The sequence below is a fragment of the Terrapene carolina genome, unplaced genomic scaffold (genome assembly GCF_002925995.2).
Source record: "Terrapene carolina triunguis isolate 2854851 unplaced genomic scaffold, T_m_triunguis-2.0 Scaffold90, whole genome shotgun sequence".
NCBI classification, from domain to species: Eukaryota; Metazoa; Chordata; order Testudines; family Emydidae; genus Terrapene; species Terrapene triunguis.
The window spans coordinates 1,793,162-1,807,127 of NW_020664441.1; the positions used below are offsets into that span (position 1 = coordinate 1,793,162).

At 53.5% G+C, this 13,966-nt stretch overlaps 1 protein-coding gene across 1 annotated transcript in view; it reads left to right on the top strand.

Annotated features, from left to right (window-relative positions):
* Positions 1-13,966, top strand: part of SYT7 (synaptotagmin 7) — a 220,207-nt gene that overhangs the window by 200,823 nt on the left and 5,418 nt on the right. Inside the window, exons 10-13 of the mRNA XM_029911227.1 lie at positions 770-1,040; positions 4,383-4,552; positions 5,210-5,324; positions 5,775-5,974. Coding sequence (XP_029767087.1) covers positions 770-1,040; positions 4,383-4,552; positions 5,210-5,324; positions 5,775-5,974 — 756 coding nt within the window. The remainder of the gene's footprint in view (positions 1-769; positions 1,041-4,382; positions 4,553-5,209; positions 5,325-5,774; positions 5,975-13,966) is intronic.

Genomic DNA, 13,966 nt, shown 5'->3' on the forward strand with positions numbered 1-13,966 from the left:
GATGGGTCGGGAGTTCTGGGGGGGGCTGTCAGGGGGTGGGGAGTGGTTGGATGGGGCGTGGGAGTCCCAGGGGTCTGTCTGGGGGTGGGGGTGTGGATAAGGGTTGGAGCAGTCAGGGTACAGGTAGGGGGTAGGATCCTAGGGGGCCAGTTAGGATGGGGGGAGGGTCTCAGGAGTGGGCAGTCAGGGGACAAGAGGCAGGGAGGCTTAGGTAGGGGGTGGAGTCCTGGGGGGCAGTTAGGGGCAGGGGTCCCAGGAGGGGGCAGTCAGGGGACAAGGAGCGGGGGGGAGGGTTGGGGGTTCTGAGGGGGGCGGGAAGTGGGAGGGGCAGGGGCGGGGCTAGGGCAGGACGGGGGCGGGGCTCCTCCCGTCCTCTTTTTTGCTTGCTGAAATATGGTAACCCTACCTTATCCACCCATCGCACTGCTGTGATCTCCCCTCCCCGGGAGCCTCCAACCCCCCTTCCTCACTGCAGATTTACACTCTGCCCTGACTAGAGATGCCTCTTGGGTCTGCAGAGTCCCGAGCTGCCCAATGGGGAGAAATCAGCCCAGTCTCCTCCTCTGGTCCTATCTTGGGGAGGGAGGGGGAGAGAGGGGCCGGGGAGAAGGGCAGCTATAGGAGGAGGTGCTCAAAGACTGAACATAAAATATAGATACCCAGGTGATGTGATAGGTAGATAGACAGATCTCTGGGTCTCTCCCTGGCGATGGTGCTTACCCCATGCTGAGCTCTCCAGGCTGACTCTCCATTCTCTGTCCCCCCTCAGCTCTCCCCAGGCTCTGAGGATGACGAGGGACACGACAGCTCCAGCAGGGAGAACCTCGGCCGAATCCAATTCAGCGTCGGCTACAACTTCCAGGAATCCACTCTGACTGTCAAGATCATGAAGGCTCAGGAGCTGCCAGCCAAGGACTTCAGCGGCACCAGTGACCCTTTCGTCAAGATCTACCTGCTGCCTGATAAAAAGAACAAGCTGGAGACCAAAGTGAAGAGGAAGAACTTGAACCCGCACTGGAACGAGACCTTCCTCTTCGAAGGTAGGCGGCAGAGGCCAGCAGACAGGGCGTGGGCCAGGAGCGAGTCCCAGCTCAGCCACTGACCCCCGGCTAACCCTGGGAAGTCACTGCCTCTCCACTGCCTCTGGGCCCTGGCTTTAGCATGGGGTTAGCACTTCGTTCCTCCCAGCGCTCAGATACTGTGGTGACAAGGGCCATATGCAGGGCCGTCCTTACCCATACGCAAAGTACGCAGCTGTGTAGGGCACCCGGAAATTTAGGGCACCAAATTTCTGGGTGTCCTGCGCAGCTGCCTGCTGCTCCAGCCCCTGCTCCATCTCTTCCCCATGGCCCCCGTCCCTGCTCTGCCCCGCCTCTTCCCCGCCTCTTCCCGCCCCTGCTTTGCCCCAGCCCCGCCCCCACTCCCCTGAGGAGTGCGGGCAGGGCTGGCCCTGCACTCACCGGCGTCGGGAAGTGCAGCGGCCCAGCCTCAGCTGTGCCGCCGGTGAGTGCTGGGGGGTGGTTCCCCACTGTCCCCCAAGCCAGCCCCCCCCCATGCGGAGGCCTGGAGCCAGCCCCCCTTCCCCCATGGAGGCCTGAGACCCAGACACCCACCACACAGGGGGGCTGCATAGGGCCCCAGAATAGTTAGGGACGGCCTTGGCCATATGAACACCTAGAGAGACAGAAAGTGAGTCCGAGTCCCTGTAGGAAGCAGGGTTTGCCAGACTGAAGCCCAAAGTGAGCCATCTAGACCAGTGGGTCTGCTCCTGCTAGGCTGATCTCGCCACACGACTGTTCTCCCTAGGGCCGGATTAACTTTTTGTGGGCCCGGCTCCAAACATATTTGTGGGCCCCCTGGGGAATGATTGTAAAAGGGGCCAGGGCAAAAGCACAGTGGGGCGGGAGCTAGGGTTGGTTCCTGGAGCAAGGGAGGGGCCAGGGGTAAACTGCAAGCGCAGCAGGGCTGGGGAGGGGGTAAACAGGATCCCCACCCCCGCCCCTGCCCACATAGAGCGGGTACCTACCTTCTCCCTGGTTCTAGCTCATTCTCTTTGTCTCTCTCTGCACTGAGCTGCCCCTCCTCCAGTGTGACAAAGTGTGAATGTTCTTAATGTTTTCTCTGAATACTGTGTGGGTGTCTCAGTTTCCCCTATGCATTTCTTAAGTATCTAGGTGGTGGGATAAGGGTGTGTGATTGTTGCAGAGCCCTAGAGGGCAGGTGTGATGCTGTCTGCACAGAGAATGGCTGACACACTGTCTCCTGGCAACTGATGGCCTGGGCCCCTCCCCAGCAAGGTGCCAACTGAAGGTGTGGGAGAACAAAGAGATCAGGTGGCCTCCTGGCCCGGGGAAAGAGACAAAGGACAGAGGAGGGGCTGGAGGGGGTTGCAGTTTGGAGCTGGCTGGGGAAATGGAGGGAGGCCCAGCACTGGTGTCTGGGCTCCCTACCCCACAAGACGGATCTGACTGAGGGGTCCTGTTTTCCATACCTACAAGCTCTGCTTTGACTGTGTTCCTGTCGTCTAATAAACCTTCTGTTTTACTGGCTGGCTGAGAGTCACGGTGAATCGCAGGAAGTGGGGGGTGCAGGACCCTGACTCCCCCACACTCTGTGACATCCAGCAGCAGCAGGACAGGTTCTCTTCCAGCCCTCTGGGGTGGGTGTTGGGAGTGGGAGGAGCGGAGGGTAATGTGGTTACTTCTATTTTAGTTTCCAGTCAGCACTGCTAACCGGACACCCAAGTCCCATTTTCTACTGGAGTTTCCAGTCTAAAACTGGATACCTGGCAACAGGGGTGCCAGAAAAGCCTGAGGGGAGGAGGAGGGGCAAGCAATCATTTTTAAAAGTGAGAGGGCTAAGCCTTAAGCGGTGGGAAGCAAGGGGTGGGGGGGGGTGCAGAAGTCAGGGCAGGGGGCTAGGTGTGTGTGTGTGGGGGGTGCAGGAGTCAGGGCAGGGGGCTGGGTGTGTGTGGGGGTGCAGGAGTCAGGGCAGGGGCCTGGGTGTGTGTGAGGGGGTGCAGGGGTCATGGTGGGCAGGGGGCTGTATGTGTGGGGGGGGGCAGGGGGCAGGGGCGGGGGGCGGGGGGGGGGGGAAGGGGGTGCAGGGGTCAGGGCAGGGGGCTGGGGGTGTGTAGGGGGCTGCAGGGGTCAGGGTGGGCAGAGGACTGTGGGTGTGGGCTGGGGTCGTGGGGGTGCTCACGGCAGGGGGCTGGAGGGCGTATGCCCTGATTCCAGCCCCTTCCCCAAGGTCCCACCCCCGTCTTTTCTCCTCCTCCTCCCCAGAGCAGCGAGCGTGCTGAGGCTTCGCTCCTCCTCCTCCCTCCTCCTGCTGGCAAACAGCTGATCCAGCTGATCAGCAGCAGGGAGGGGGGGAGGGAACGTAGCACGCTGGGGAAAGAGGCGGGGGAGGAGCTTGGCTGCCGGCAGAGCCTGCCCTGCTGCAGCAGGAGCCGGCAGCACTAAGCTTCTGCCCCCATGGGGGGGGGGAGGAGGAGGCGGAGAAGAGCTGGCAGGGCCGGGGCCCCTTTGGACCGTGGGCCTGGCACCGTGGCGCCATGGTAAATCCGGTACTGGTTCTCCCCACCATGCTGGATCACACCGTGGTCAGTCAGCACCAGTACACCCTTTCCTACCTCCCCACCTTGAGCCACTGGCCTGTCTGGCCAATCTGGACCTGCCTCCTGGTCCTTCCAGCGTGGGATTCTGTGACCTACCCCCCCACAGCCACCCCAATGGACAATCAGCTCCGTGATCCCCTCTCCTGCCTCCCCGTACTGAACCGCTGGTCACACTAGCCCTGTGTCCCACCTTGTGTGCCACATCTCTGGTCTACCTGATCCACTATCTCCGCTTCTGCTAAACCATATCAGACCGTCCTGCCTCCTGCCCTATCAGATCACACCCTTGGGTTCTGACCTCCTGACGTATCAGATCACACCATCGATCTGGGTCCAGCCTCTGGTGAACAGTCAATACCTGATCATTCACAGAAAGATACAAACACCTCCACCTCTGGGCGATGCACCCAGCCAATTGTGGAATGATGTTCGTGAAGGGTGGGATTCCTTCCTGACCCTGGCAGTGGCCAGCTGGTGTCATGAAGCATGAGGGTTGATTAATCGTAACCACAGATATTAGTAGAGGCCATAAAATTACTGAAAAGTGTGTCTCCCTCCACCCAGTGCCCCTTCTCCACTGACTGTTTGATCCCAGCATCATACACCTGCCAGAACTGGCTAGAGAGACGCATGCCAGTGAGGTCTCTTTTGCATGAATGCCACCTGGGTTTATGTATGTGTATGGATCTGGAATGGCTCTGTCAGACTTGGCCGTGTTGCCACGTTCCTGGGTAACCACCTCCTGCTCTGGTCTCCTTGGCAGGTTTCCCATACGAGAAGGTGGTGCAGCGGGTGCTGTATCTCCAGGTTCTGGACTATGACCGCTTCAGTCGCAATGACCCCATCGGAGAGGTGTCCATTCCACTCAACAAGTTGGACCTGACCCAGATGCAGACATTCTGGAAGGAGCTGAAACCCTGCAGTGATGGGAGCGTAAGACCTTTGCTTTGTGTTCGGAGAGAGGCTTAGCCAGCGTGTAATGCCCTGGCTTAGTGTACGTGGCTATTAGCTGGCCTCAGTGACTAGAATAGCCTAGTGCTCCCAGGGGACATCCTGGAGCTGCTGCAGCAAGGGTCCCAGAGAAGACATCCCCGAACCCCCACCCTTTTACCGGTACCCCATTAATCTGGTACCGGTAAAAGGGGAAGTATTGACAGACCTGTGGACTACATCTGCTCTTTGTCCAGAATCTGAAGGCCTAGGGGTCTTACCCGCTGTCAGCTGAGAAGGGGTTTAAGTCCTTCTGCATCCTGTAGGAGACATTCTGCTAGCAGAAAACAGTTCTCGGCCATAGTTTAGAGCCAACTGCAAACACGTGGGCTGGCACCAGCTGTGGGATACTTTCACTGATCCATGTGGATGTGAATTTGTTTCCAATAATGGAGCTAGCTGAAGCCATGCTACAGATTCTGTCCCACCCCTAGACAGCCAGCTTCTTCGGATGTGGGGGAGAAGCAAAGCATGTTACAGCCATAAATACGTTTGAAGGTGGTTTCTGTGGGCACGGGGCCGCCGAGGTGCTCTGGTTGAGCTAGGCTAGCTGGTGTCTGGGGAGTTCTGCCAGTCTATAACAACCTCTCCTCTCTGCAGGGAAGTCGGGGAGAACTCCTCCTGTCCCTTTGCTACAACCCTTCTGGTAACTCCATCGTTGTGAATATCATCAAAGCACGGAATCTGAAAGCCATGGACATCGGGGGGACGTCAGGTACTGGCAATCGGGGCCCTTCTTCTGTACTGAGCTAGGGGTCCTGGCAGGGGCCATTCACCCCAGCGTACTAAGATGCAGGGTAACTGCAATCTATTCTTCCTCACCTTAGGTCCCCTCTGCCTCTCCTCAAGGAGGAACTTGTCCGGAGTACCTCTGTCCCACACCAGGGAGAGAGTCCTCCTTTGTCTTCCACAGGAAACGGTCAGCTCTGAGTCTCTTCTGTCCCACACTGGGAGGAACTCAAGAGTCCCCCTGACCTGTCTCAGCTCCCCAGTACATCCTGCAGCAAAAAGGGGAGCACTGAGCAGGAGGCTGCAGGCTACCAGCTGAAAGAGAGGGCCCTGGCATGAGAGGCAGGAAACCTGAGGACAGGCCAAGTTAAGAAGCAGAAGGGGGAGGAGCCCTGGCCTGGCCTAAGAGCAATGTGCCCTCTCCTCTCCGTGGCAGACCCTTACGTCAAGGTGTGGCTGATGTACAAGGACAAGAGGGTGGAGAAGAAGAAGACGGTGGTAATGAAGCGGTGCCTGAACCCAGTCTTCAACGAGTCCTTCATCTTTGACATCCCCACCGAGAAGCTGCGAGAGACGACCATCATCATCACCGTCATGGACAAGGACAGGCTGAGCCGGAACGACGTCATTGGCAAGGTGAGTCCCCCGCCAGACAGCCCCAGGGCCACAGCTCTCCTGGGCCTGCAGGTCACAGGGGCGGCGGGAAAGTGGGTTCTGTCAGCACAGAGGGGAGGGGCTACGGGAGGCCAAGGCTGGACCTTCACTAGCATCCCAGCGCAGCGCTCAGAGGGGCACACTACAGATATTTTGTATTCCCACCTCTGGGACAGGGAGAGAGCTTTAAACCTTGAAACGCTTCCATTTAAAATGCCTGTTCCAGCACACAGCATTGCCTTAGGCCACGGCCTCCCACCATTGCCCTAGGCCACGGGTTCACACCATTGCCCTAGGCCACAGGCTCACACCATTGCCCTAGGCCACAGGTTCACACCATTGCCCTAGGCCACGGGCTCACAGCATTGCCCTAGGCCATATGTATAGGTGACACACATGCACGTAGGCCGTGGACATGCACTAAGGGCTTAGGCCACCGGCACATACCACTGGCAGAGACCATAAGGGCAGCTGATCCACACACATCACAGGTATAGATAATCAAATATCAGGGGGTAGCCGTGTTAGTCTGTATCCACAAAAACAACAAGGAGTCTGGTGGCACCTTAAAGACTAACAGGTATAGATAATGGGCATTGTCAACATTGGGAGGCTGTGTCAAGTGGGGTCCTGCAGGGGTCTATTCTGGCTCCAGCACTGGCCAGTGTTTTCACTAAGGACTCACAGAGCAGAGGAGAGACACAACCAAAGCAAAGAGGGCTCGCAGGAGCCTGGGGCACATTGTTAACCCCTGCTGGGCCACACTGGGATGCTAATGCTTCACAGAGAGGGGCTTTGTCCCCCTGACTGCTCCCGAGTTAGCTCTTGCCAAGCACATTCAGTTACCCGTCAGTACACAGCCGCAAGGTCGTTGAAGGGGCTGGAACTGTCCGGGAAGGTGTAAGAAGAGCTGCAAGGACGGTAGGGGTAGGGGAGGCTAATGGCTTGGCTGTTGTGATACAGACGAGGAGCTATAAAAGATAGTAGCCGGACACACACCAGCAGTGGGACTCAGTCCCAAAGGACGTGATATTCCAGGCATTCCATTGCTTACATAAAAAATGCATATGCAGTTGCATGCCTAGTCTGTATGCGCAGTTAACCAGGACTGTACAACGGCTGGTTGTACATCAACTCTCCCTCCCCGCCTCATACACATACAGCTGCCTGACTCTGACCCCACACCGGTGTAGTAATAGCCTGCTCAAATTAGACTTGCAGAGGCAATTGTGCCCCTCAGGGCTTTGACCCGGCTGGATTGTGTTAGCAGGAAGAGCTGAGACAAACAAGTGATGGCGTTATTTCCTCCCTATCTTTAATGTCACACGATCCCGATCCACCCAATCCTAGACCAGCACTGACTCCTCTCACAATGGGGCCGCTCTGCAAGCTCACACTCAGCTGCTGTTCCTCCCTGGGTCTTTCCCAGCCTCGTTGCTCTGTGGATAGTTGGTCCCTTCCCACATTTGTCTCTGTGCCACTTCTTCCTCTGCCAAGGCGGATGGCCTCACATGGCTGTACTGAACCTCAGGCACCCTCAGTGCTGATCTCCCGAGCTCCCTTTGCTGCTGGCTTCCCCTTCCCCTGCATTTGCTATGGCTGATTTGGGCATCAGAGGCAATGCTGGTGAATTTCACCTTCCCCTAGCCTGTCAACGAGAATATTAAGTGATGGGAGTCCTAGCACTGACTCTTGAGGTTCCCTCCCTTGATACTGCTCCCCGCTCAGAGGTCTCCCCTTTAACAGTTACTCTCTGCTCCCTGTTCATCAGCCAGCTGCTAATACAAGCAACGATCGTTTGATCTGCTGGGCCTTTTTCCAACACCTGTGTCTTTTTGGTGGCTCTGCAAGGCATTTCTGGCGTTTGGGGATCCATATCGCACCTTCCACAGGGATCAAGGTGTTGCACAACACCACAGCCAGCAGAGCCAATTGGGGAATCCCAAAAGCTCTCTGCAGAGTTCACTGCAAGCACCCCAAATATTGTGCTCCAGCAACATGGCGACTCAGAGCCCCTCTGCCCTGCGCTAGCTTGAGGCAAAGAAAAGGGAATTCTACCAGACCATTGGAAATGGTGCCACCAAAGCAACGTAGCCCCAGGCAAGGAGAGAGGGCAACTGTCCATTCGTAAGAAGAGACTTTAATGCCTACCACGTCTTGGGAGTATAACGTGGAAGTCAGGAAGTGCCTTAAACAGAAATAAGAGACTCGTGAACTCATCTCTCAGCACACGGAGTCCCTCACACAGAGGGCATAATGTGGAAATGATGGTTCTGTAGGGGAGGAAAACTCACCAACAATACCCTGTCTGGAGTGTCAAGCTCATGGTGCTCAAGCCAGAAAGTGCCCAATGCCTCCATTGCCACCTAGAGAATTCTGGACTGTGAAGATCCTGGAATCAGATGAAGCCTACAGGGATCAGGGAATTGATTTACTGTGAGAAACTATGCATAAGTTGGGGAATCGCTATAACATGGCCAGGACCATCTTCAGGACACGTGGGGATAGGGAGCCAAATGTCAGAAACAGGAACAACATCTCAGCTTTGTCCATAAAAAATGTTGATGTATCCAGTTAGGGAAATGGAGCCACATCCATTGCTAGGATAATCAGGCGCAGCTCCATTGGGATCAATGGATTATACCCATGGGGAATTTGGCCCCTTACCGCATGAGCAAAATGGCATGAAAAGGGAAGCCAGGTCCACCACCCAGATCACTGGGATGGAAATCTGGCCATTGTCCACATAAGAGGTGAAACACAAAAGCCTTTAGCTTTGTGACAGCACTGAGTGGATGTAGGTACAAGAAAGCCGCAACAGAGCAGAATAGAATTCCGTGGTTCTCATGGCCACTGGGAGATCCAGGGAAGTTCCAGACTCCTATCTAGCAATGTGTGTGATACTGATTCGGACAGTGGAGAGTGCGCCCCACGGGTTGGGTTCAGATAGACACCTAACATTTTTTAAGCTTGTGCAGATGTCTCTCAGCCTCTTCTCCAGAAATTCCCAGTGTGCAGACTCCCTTGTGTGATTTCCATTATTGCCCGCTCTTGGCCAAGCCATGAATACTGCAGCAACAGTCTGTCTTTGGAGCTTTCATTTCTGAAAATCAGTGTGTGAACAACATTCAACCCATTGAAGGCTGAGCAGCCCAGGGAGATATGCTCTCCTCATATCTCCAGCCTGACTCGGTCTGCATTATTTCAGCTGTGCCAGGATATAGTCTCAGCCACCTCCACGTTATCTAGTCATGGATTTCATAGCATGTTCCTCACGGAGTCTGGAGAGGCAAATATCAGTATTTATCTAGAGAGAGAGCTGGGTATTATCAGCATAGCAGTGAAATCCCAGATCATAGACAATATGTATCCTTCCAAGAAGCTGCATCTGAAGAGCATTGGAGACAACCCACAGACGTGGAGAACAGAGCACATTATCCCAGTACAGCCTGGTGAGTATCCACCCAGAGATACCATACCAATTGGGACAGCTCCCTAAGACACAACTGGTACCAGTCCTGTGCATTCCCAGTGTTGTTCCACTAATTATCTAGGTGAGGCAGTAGCATCAACTATCCACAATATCCACATCTGCCCATAGATCTAATAACACCAGCAAGGACAGCTCTGTGTTTGCAAAGCGGTGAGTAAATCATCCCTGACACTAGCAAGGGGATTCTTGGTGCTGTGTCCTCGACTGAATCTGGGCAGCTATTTCATTACTGAACATGACTGTCTAGATGTTCCTCCAGCTCTGTTACCACTACTGAGTCCAGAATCTTGGCCACAAGTGTCTTGTTAGACACCAGTCTGTCCTTCCCTGCGCAGTTAGGATTTCACTGGCAGAAGAGCCACCACTTCCTTTACACGGACTCGAGAACAGCTGCCTCTAATGAGGATAGCTGAGCTGCATCGGGACAGCGAGTCTCACCACTCCCCGTTGCTCCAGAAGGAACATTGCTGGGCAAGGAATAAACCTTCAGCTAGCAGCATAGAGCCCAGCTCTCGCACTGCGCAGCTCCAACTGTGAAGATGGCAAGCCAAGGCAATTGAGAGGCCAACCGCTAGTAATAAGTGACCACATGGGGGCGCTCAGGTCAAGTGGTCTGTCTAAAGTCTTCTGCTCCTTGAGCAAGAAGAGGCTGACCACCTTCCCTCTCCCCCCCAGTTAACTATTTAAATGTTCATGTGAGGTTAGTGCTGGTGAAAGATGCTAGATTGACAGCCCTGGAGTGGGACATCTTCTGTTAATCCCCAGCATGCACAGCATGAGCCAGGCCCATCACTATCATCATCATCAAGGCAAATCCCAAAGTAATGTTGCTTCCTTGCAGATTGGGCACCACCCAGACTGATCTCTAGCTAGGTCCTTAAGGCGGTCTGGCTGGATATTCAGTCTGTGTCCATCATCGGCAGTCCTGTTGCACCACTGAAGTGCTTGGTACCCACGGGCTTGCCAGCTGTGTAGCAGCATTCCTTGATACACACACTTCATAATTCATTGATTTTCCCTCCTGATGATACGTCTGTACTAAGAAAACCACTGAACCCGAACCTGGGCTGATGGGAGGCAGTTTCTGGGTTCAGCTATGAATATCGTCATTGCTGACCTTGTCCTGCCACTTGATATGGAACAGCTGACAAAAACAGTGCTGTCCCTCATCTCTGACCTGGGAAGATCACCTTTATGGAAGGGTGGGAGTTCATGGTCCTTGCCCTCTTCAAGCCTCAACCTCTCTTTTGAGACTGCCATCAAGAGGGTATTGGTTTCATGACGTAGATACATATCCACTGGGAAGTGGGCCGAGACCACTGAATTCATCCCACCCAAGCCACCAAACAGATGTCAGATGGGAACCTACCTACCTAAATTCAAACCAGTGCCCTGGAGGCGAAAGGCCCCATAGCCCAGTACCCATCCACTGAGCCCCCCAGCCCTCCAGGTAACTCTATTAACATAAACAAAGGTTCATCAGTCAATAAAAAAACAAGCCAAAACAACTTTGTTTGCAGCAGCCACACCTCAGCGTCTCAGTCTCCTCGCCTTTCCCACAGCCTCCTATTGCTCCCATCACCCTATGCCGATGAGAGCCCATCCCAAAAGCCATGTGACCTTCCGACGTGTCTTCCTGGCCCTGGAATGGCCACGGAATACGAATACTAGTCATTCGTTGCATACGCATGGGGGGAGCCACCCAAAGAACTACAGCCAATCCTGGAAGAAACCCCAGGTCCCAAAAGGCACCTGAATTCTGGGAAAGTTTGGATCTGGCACTAAACTCTGCAACCAGCCCGGCCACTGTCTCAGCTCCTCGTATTAGCTTCTGACTTGACATGATCCAAGAGTTGCTAATCCAGCCAACAACCGGGATACCAAGGAAATGAGCCATCCACTGTGTCTAATGGATCTGTCTGCCTAAGCTTTTCTGCTACACTTGTCTCTCCAGTATACAGCAGAACCTGCTTTAGGGTGAACTTGAATCTAATGAAACTCTGTTTATAGGGAGATAAAATGAAAGGCTCAGTGCGCTGCAGTTCTAGGTAGAGTGTAATCTCCACCTACAACCAGGCTGTCCTATGGAGGAAAAATATCTCGTGCTGTGGGGAATGATCCTGTGACTTTTACTCAGGAGAGTACTTCCATTGGCTTTAATGGGGCTGCTTGTGTGAGTAGTGGAGGCAAGATCGGGCCCAGTAAGATGGGATATATACTTTGGATATAGCGCCTTCTGATCTTACATCAAACACTCACTGCACATATATTCCAAGGCTGAGTCGCCCCGAGTCCTAACCAAAGAACTAGTTAACAACCTTGAGTTAGACCCTCAGTAGGTGTAAATCAGCCAAGCTCCATGGACTTCAGTGAAGCTACGGCCAATTTATACCAGCTGGGGATCTGGCCCATTGACTCAAATGGAATGATGCTGATTTACGCCAGTTGGGGAAGGATCTAACCCATTGATTCCAATGGAGGTACAGCCAGTTTACACCAGTTGGGGAGCTGGCCCCTTATTTGTAAAGACAAAATTACAGGCGGTACTTACAAAAATAAATCTGTTGTAAATCTGATTTACACTAAGTATCTATAACTCTTCCCCCATTAGGGTAATGATGATACATTGACGTGGTAATCTCATTATTATTACTGCATGCTGCAGGGAGTCAATTATTCCCTCATGCCGGGCTGCAATAAAACAAACACCACGTCTATTACATTAAAAGCGGAACATGAAGGCAGCGTTAAGAAGCTGAAAGTTTAAGCACAGTCAGGCCACAAAGTGAGAGGACGGCTGGTTGCGTTGGCTTGGGCCTCAGCCACGGCTGTGTGTTCCATTCCACCGTAGCCACCTGTGTGACTAGGGGCCGGTCACCTCACCTCCCCAGCCCTTAGTTCTCCATGTGTCCGGGGGGGGGAAGGATCCTTCCCTTCTCCCACCCTTTGTCTATTTAGGGTGTAAGCTGTGTGGGGCAGGGGCTGCTGCTCACTAAGTGTGTGTGCAGCACCTAGCACAGCTTGATTGGAGCCTCTAGGTGCTACTGTGATAGTGATACAAGTAGACAGCCCAAACTCTGTCCCCCTTTGTACCGATGCAACCCAGCGACCATCAGTGAGGATGCACATGTGTAACCGAGGCTGGATTCTGCTCCAAGGTTTGCAGCAACATTAACTCAGCTACCTTGCAAATACAGCGTCATCATGGGTAGGATTTTCCAAAGCGCCTATGTGACTTAGGAGCCATTTGAACAACTAGCCTCCAATCACCCAAGACCTCCCAGCCCCCTGCGGGGCTGCTTCATGTCTGTGGGTATGTCCAGTTTGAGCTGGAGCGTAATTCCTAGCTCAAGTAAATATGCCCACACTAGCTCTAATGGAGCTAGGGTGCTAAAAACAGATCATCAGCACGGGGGCGCAAGCTGTGGGCGGGGCTAGCCGCAGCAAGTATATACCTAGCATCTCAGACAGGATCCTACTGGGGCAGCTAGCCCTTCCCACCACTCGTGCTTGCTGTGACTACACGTCTATTTTTAGCATGCTAGTCAATCAGCACTAGCGTGGGTATGACTCCTTGAGCTGGGAACTGCACTTCCCAGCTTCAGTGTAGACAGGTGCCTCTTTCCTATAAAATCAGGCAGGGTCAGGTTTGGTTATGATACTCAAACCAGAAACACCAGGAGGCCAGAACAAGAGCGGGATGGGATTTTTCCATGACTCGTTTTTTTTGTCACAAAAATGCCAATATGTTGAAATTGAAGCTGTTCACAAATCAGGATTGGGCCAACGCCTTTCCCAACTGGAAAAATGTCGAAGGAAAAAGTTTTGAAATTGTCGAAATGGCTCATGTCAACGTTTTCAAAACAACAAATTCCAGCGTTGTGGTGTGAAATGACTGTCGAAATGTAAGCTAACTAGACTGAAAGAAAGGTTTTTAAAAAGTGTGGGGGGGGGTCAAAATGGAAACCTGGTGTTTTGATTGACCTGAAATAGGGGGGGAAATGTTTTTTGAGTTCACAAATATTTTTGAAATTTTGACTATTTGTCCTGTAGCTAGGATGGCTCTCCAGGGCCTTGGGGAGCAAGGTTTCTTAAGACCAAACAACCAATTTTCAGCCATTTTTCTAACCATCGCCGTCCTTGAGAGACAGGGGGCCAGATTCCCTGCTGGTGTAAATCAGCATCGCCTTGGTGAGCTCAGCACGGGCTACACTGATGTACACTAGCTGAGTGTCTGACCCAGGATTGTTTAAAGGGGAAAAAGGGGGGGGGGTTTCTCCTCTCTTCTAATTCAAAAATAGATGAACCAATTATGCACAAACTTTTCAGAAAAGCTTCCTAGACTTTGCTACGGTGACAGGCATGTAGATAGATAGATTAGATTAGATAGATCACACATGGTAGGTTGGTAGATGTGACACTTCTGGGGGTTACCCCAGGTGGCTGGGGTGAATCACTACCACCTGCATTCAGCATAAGAG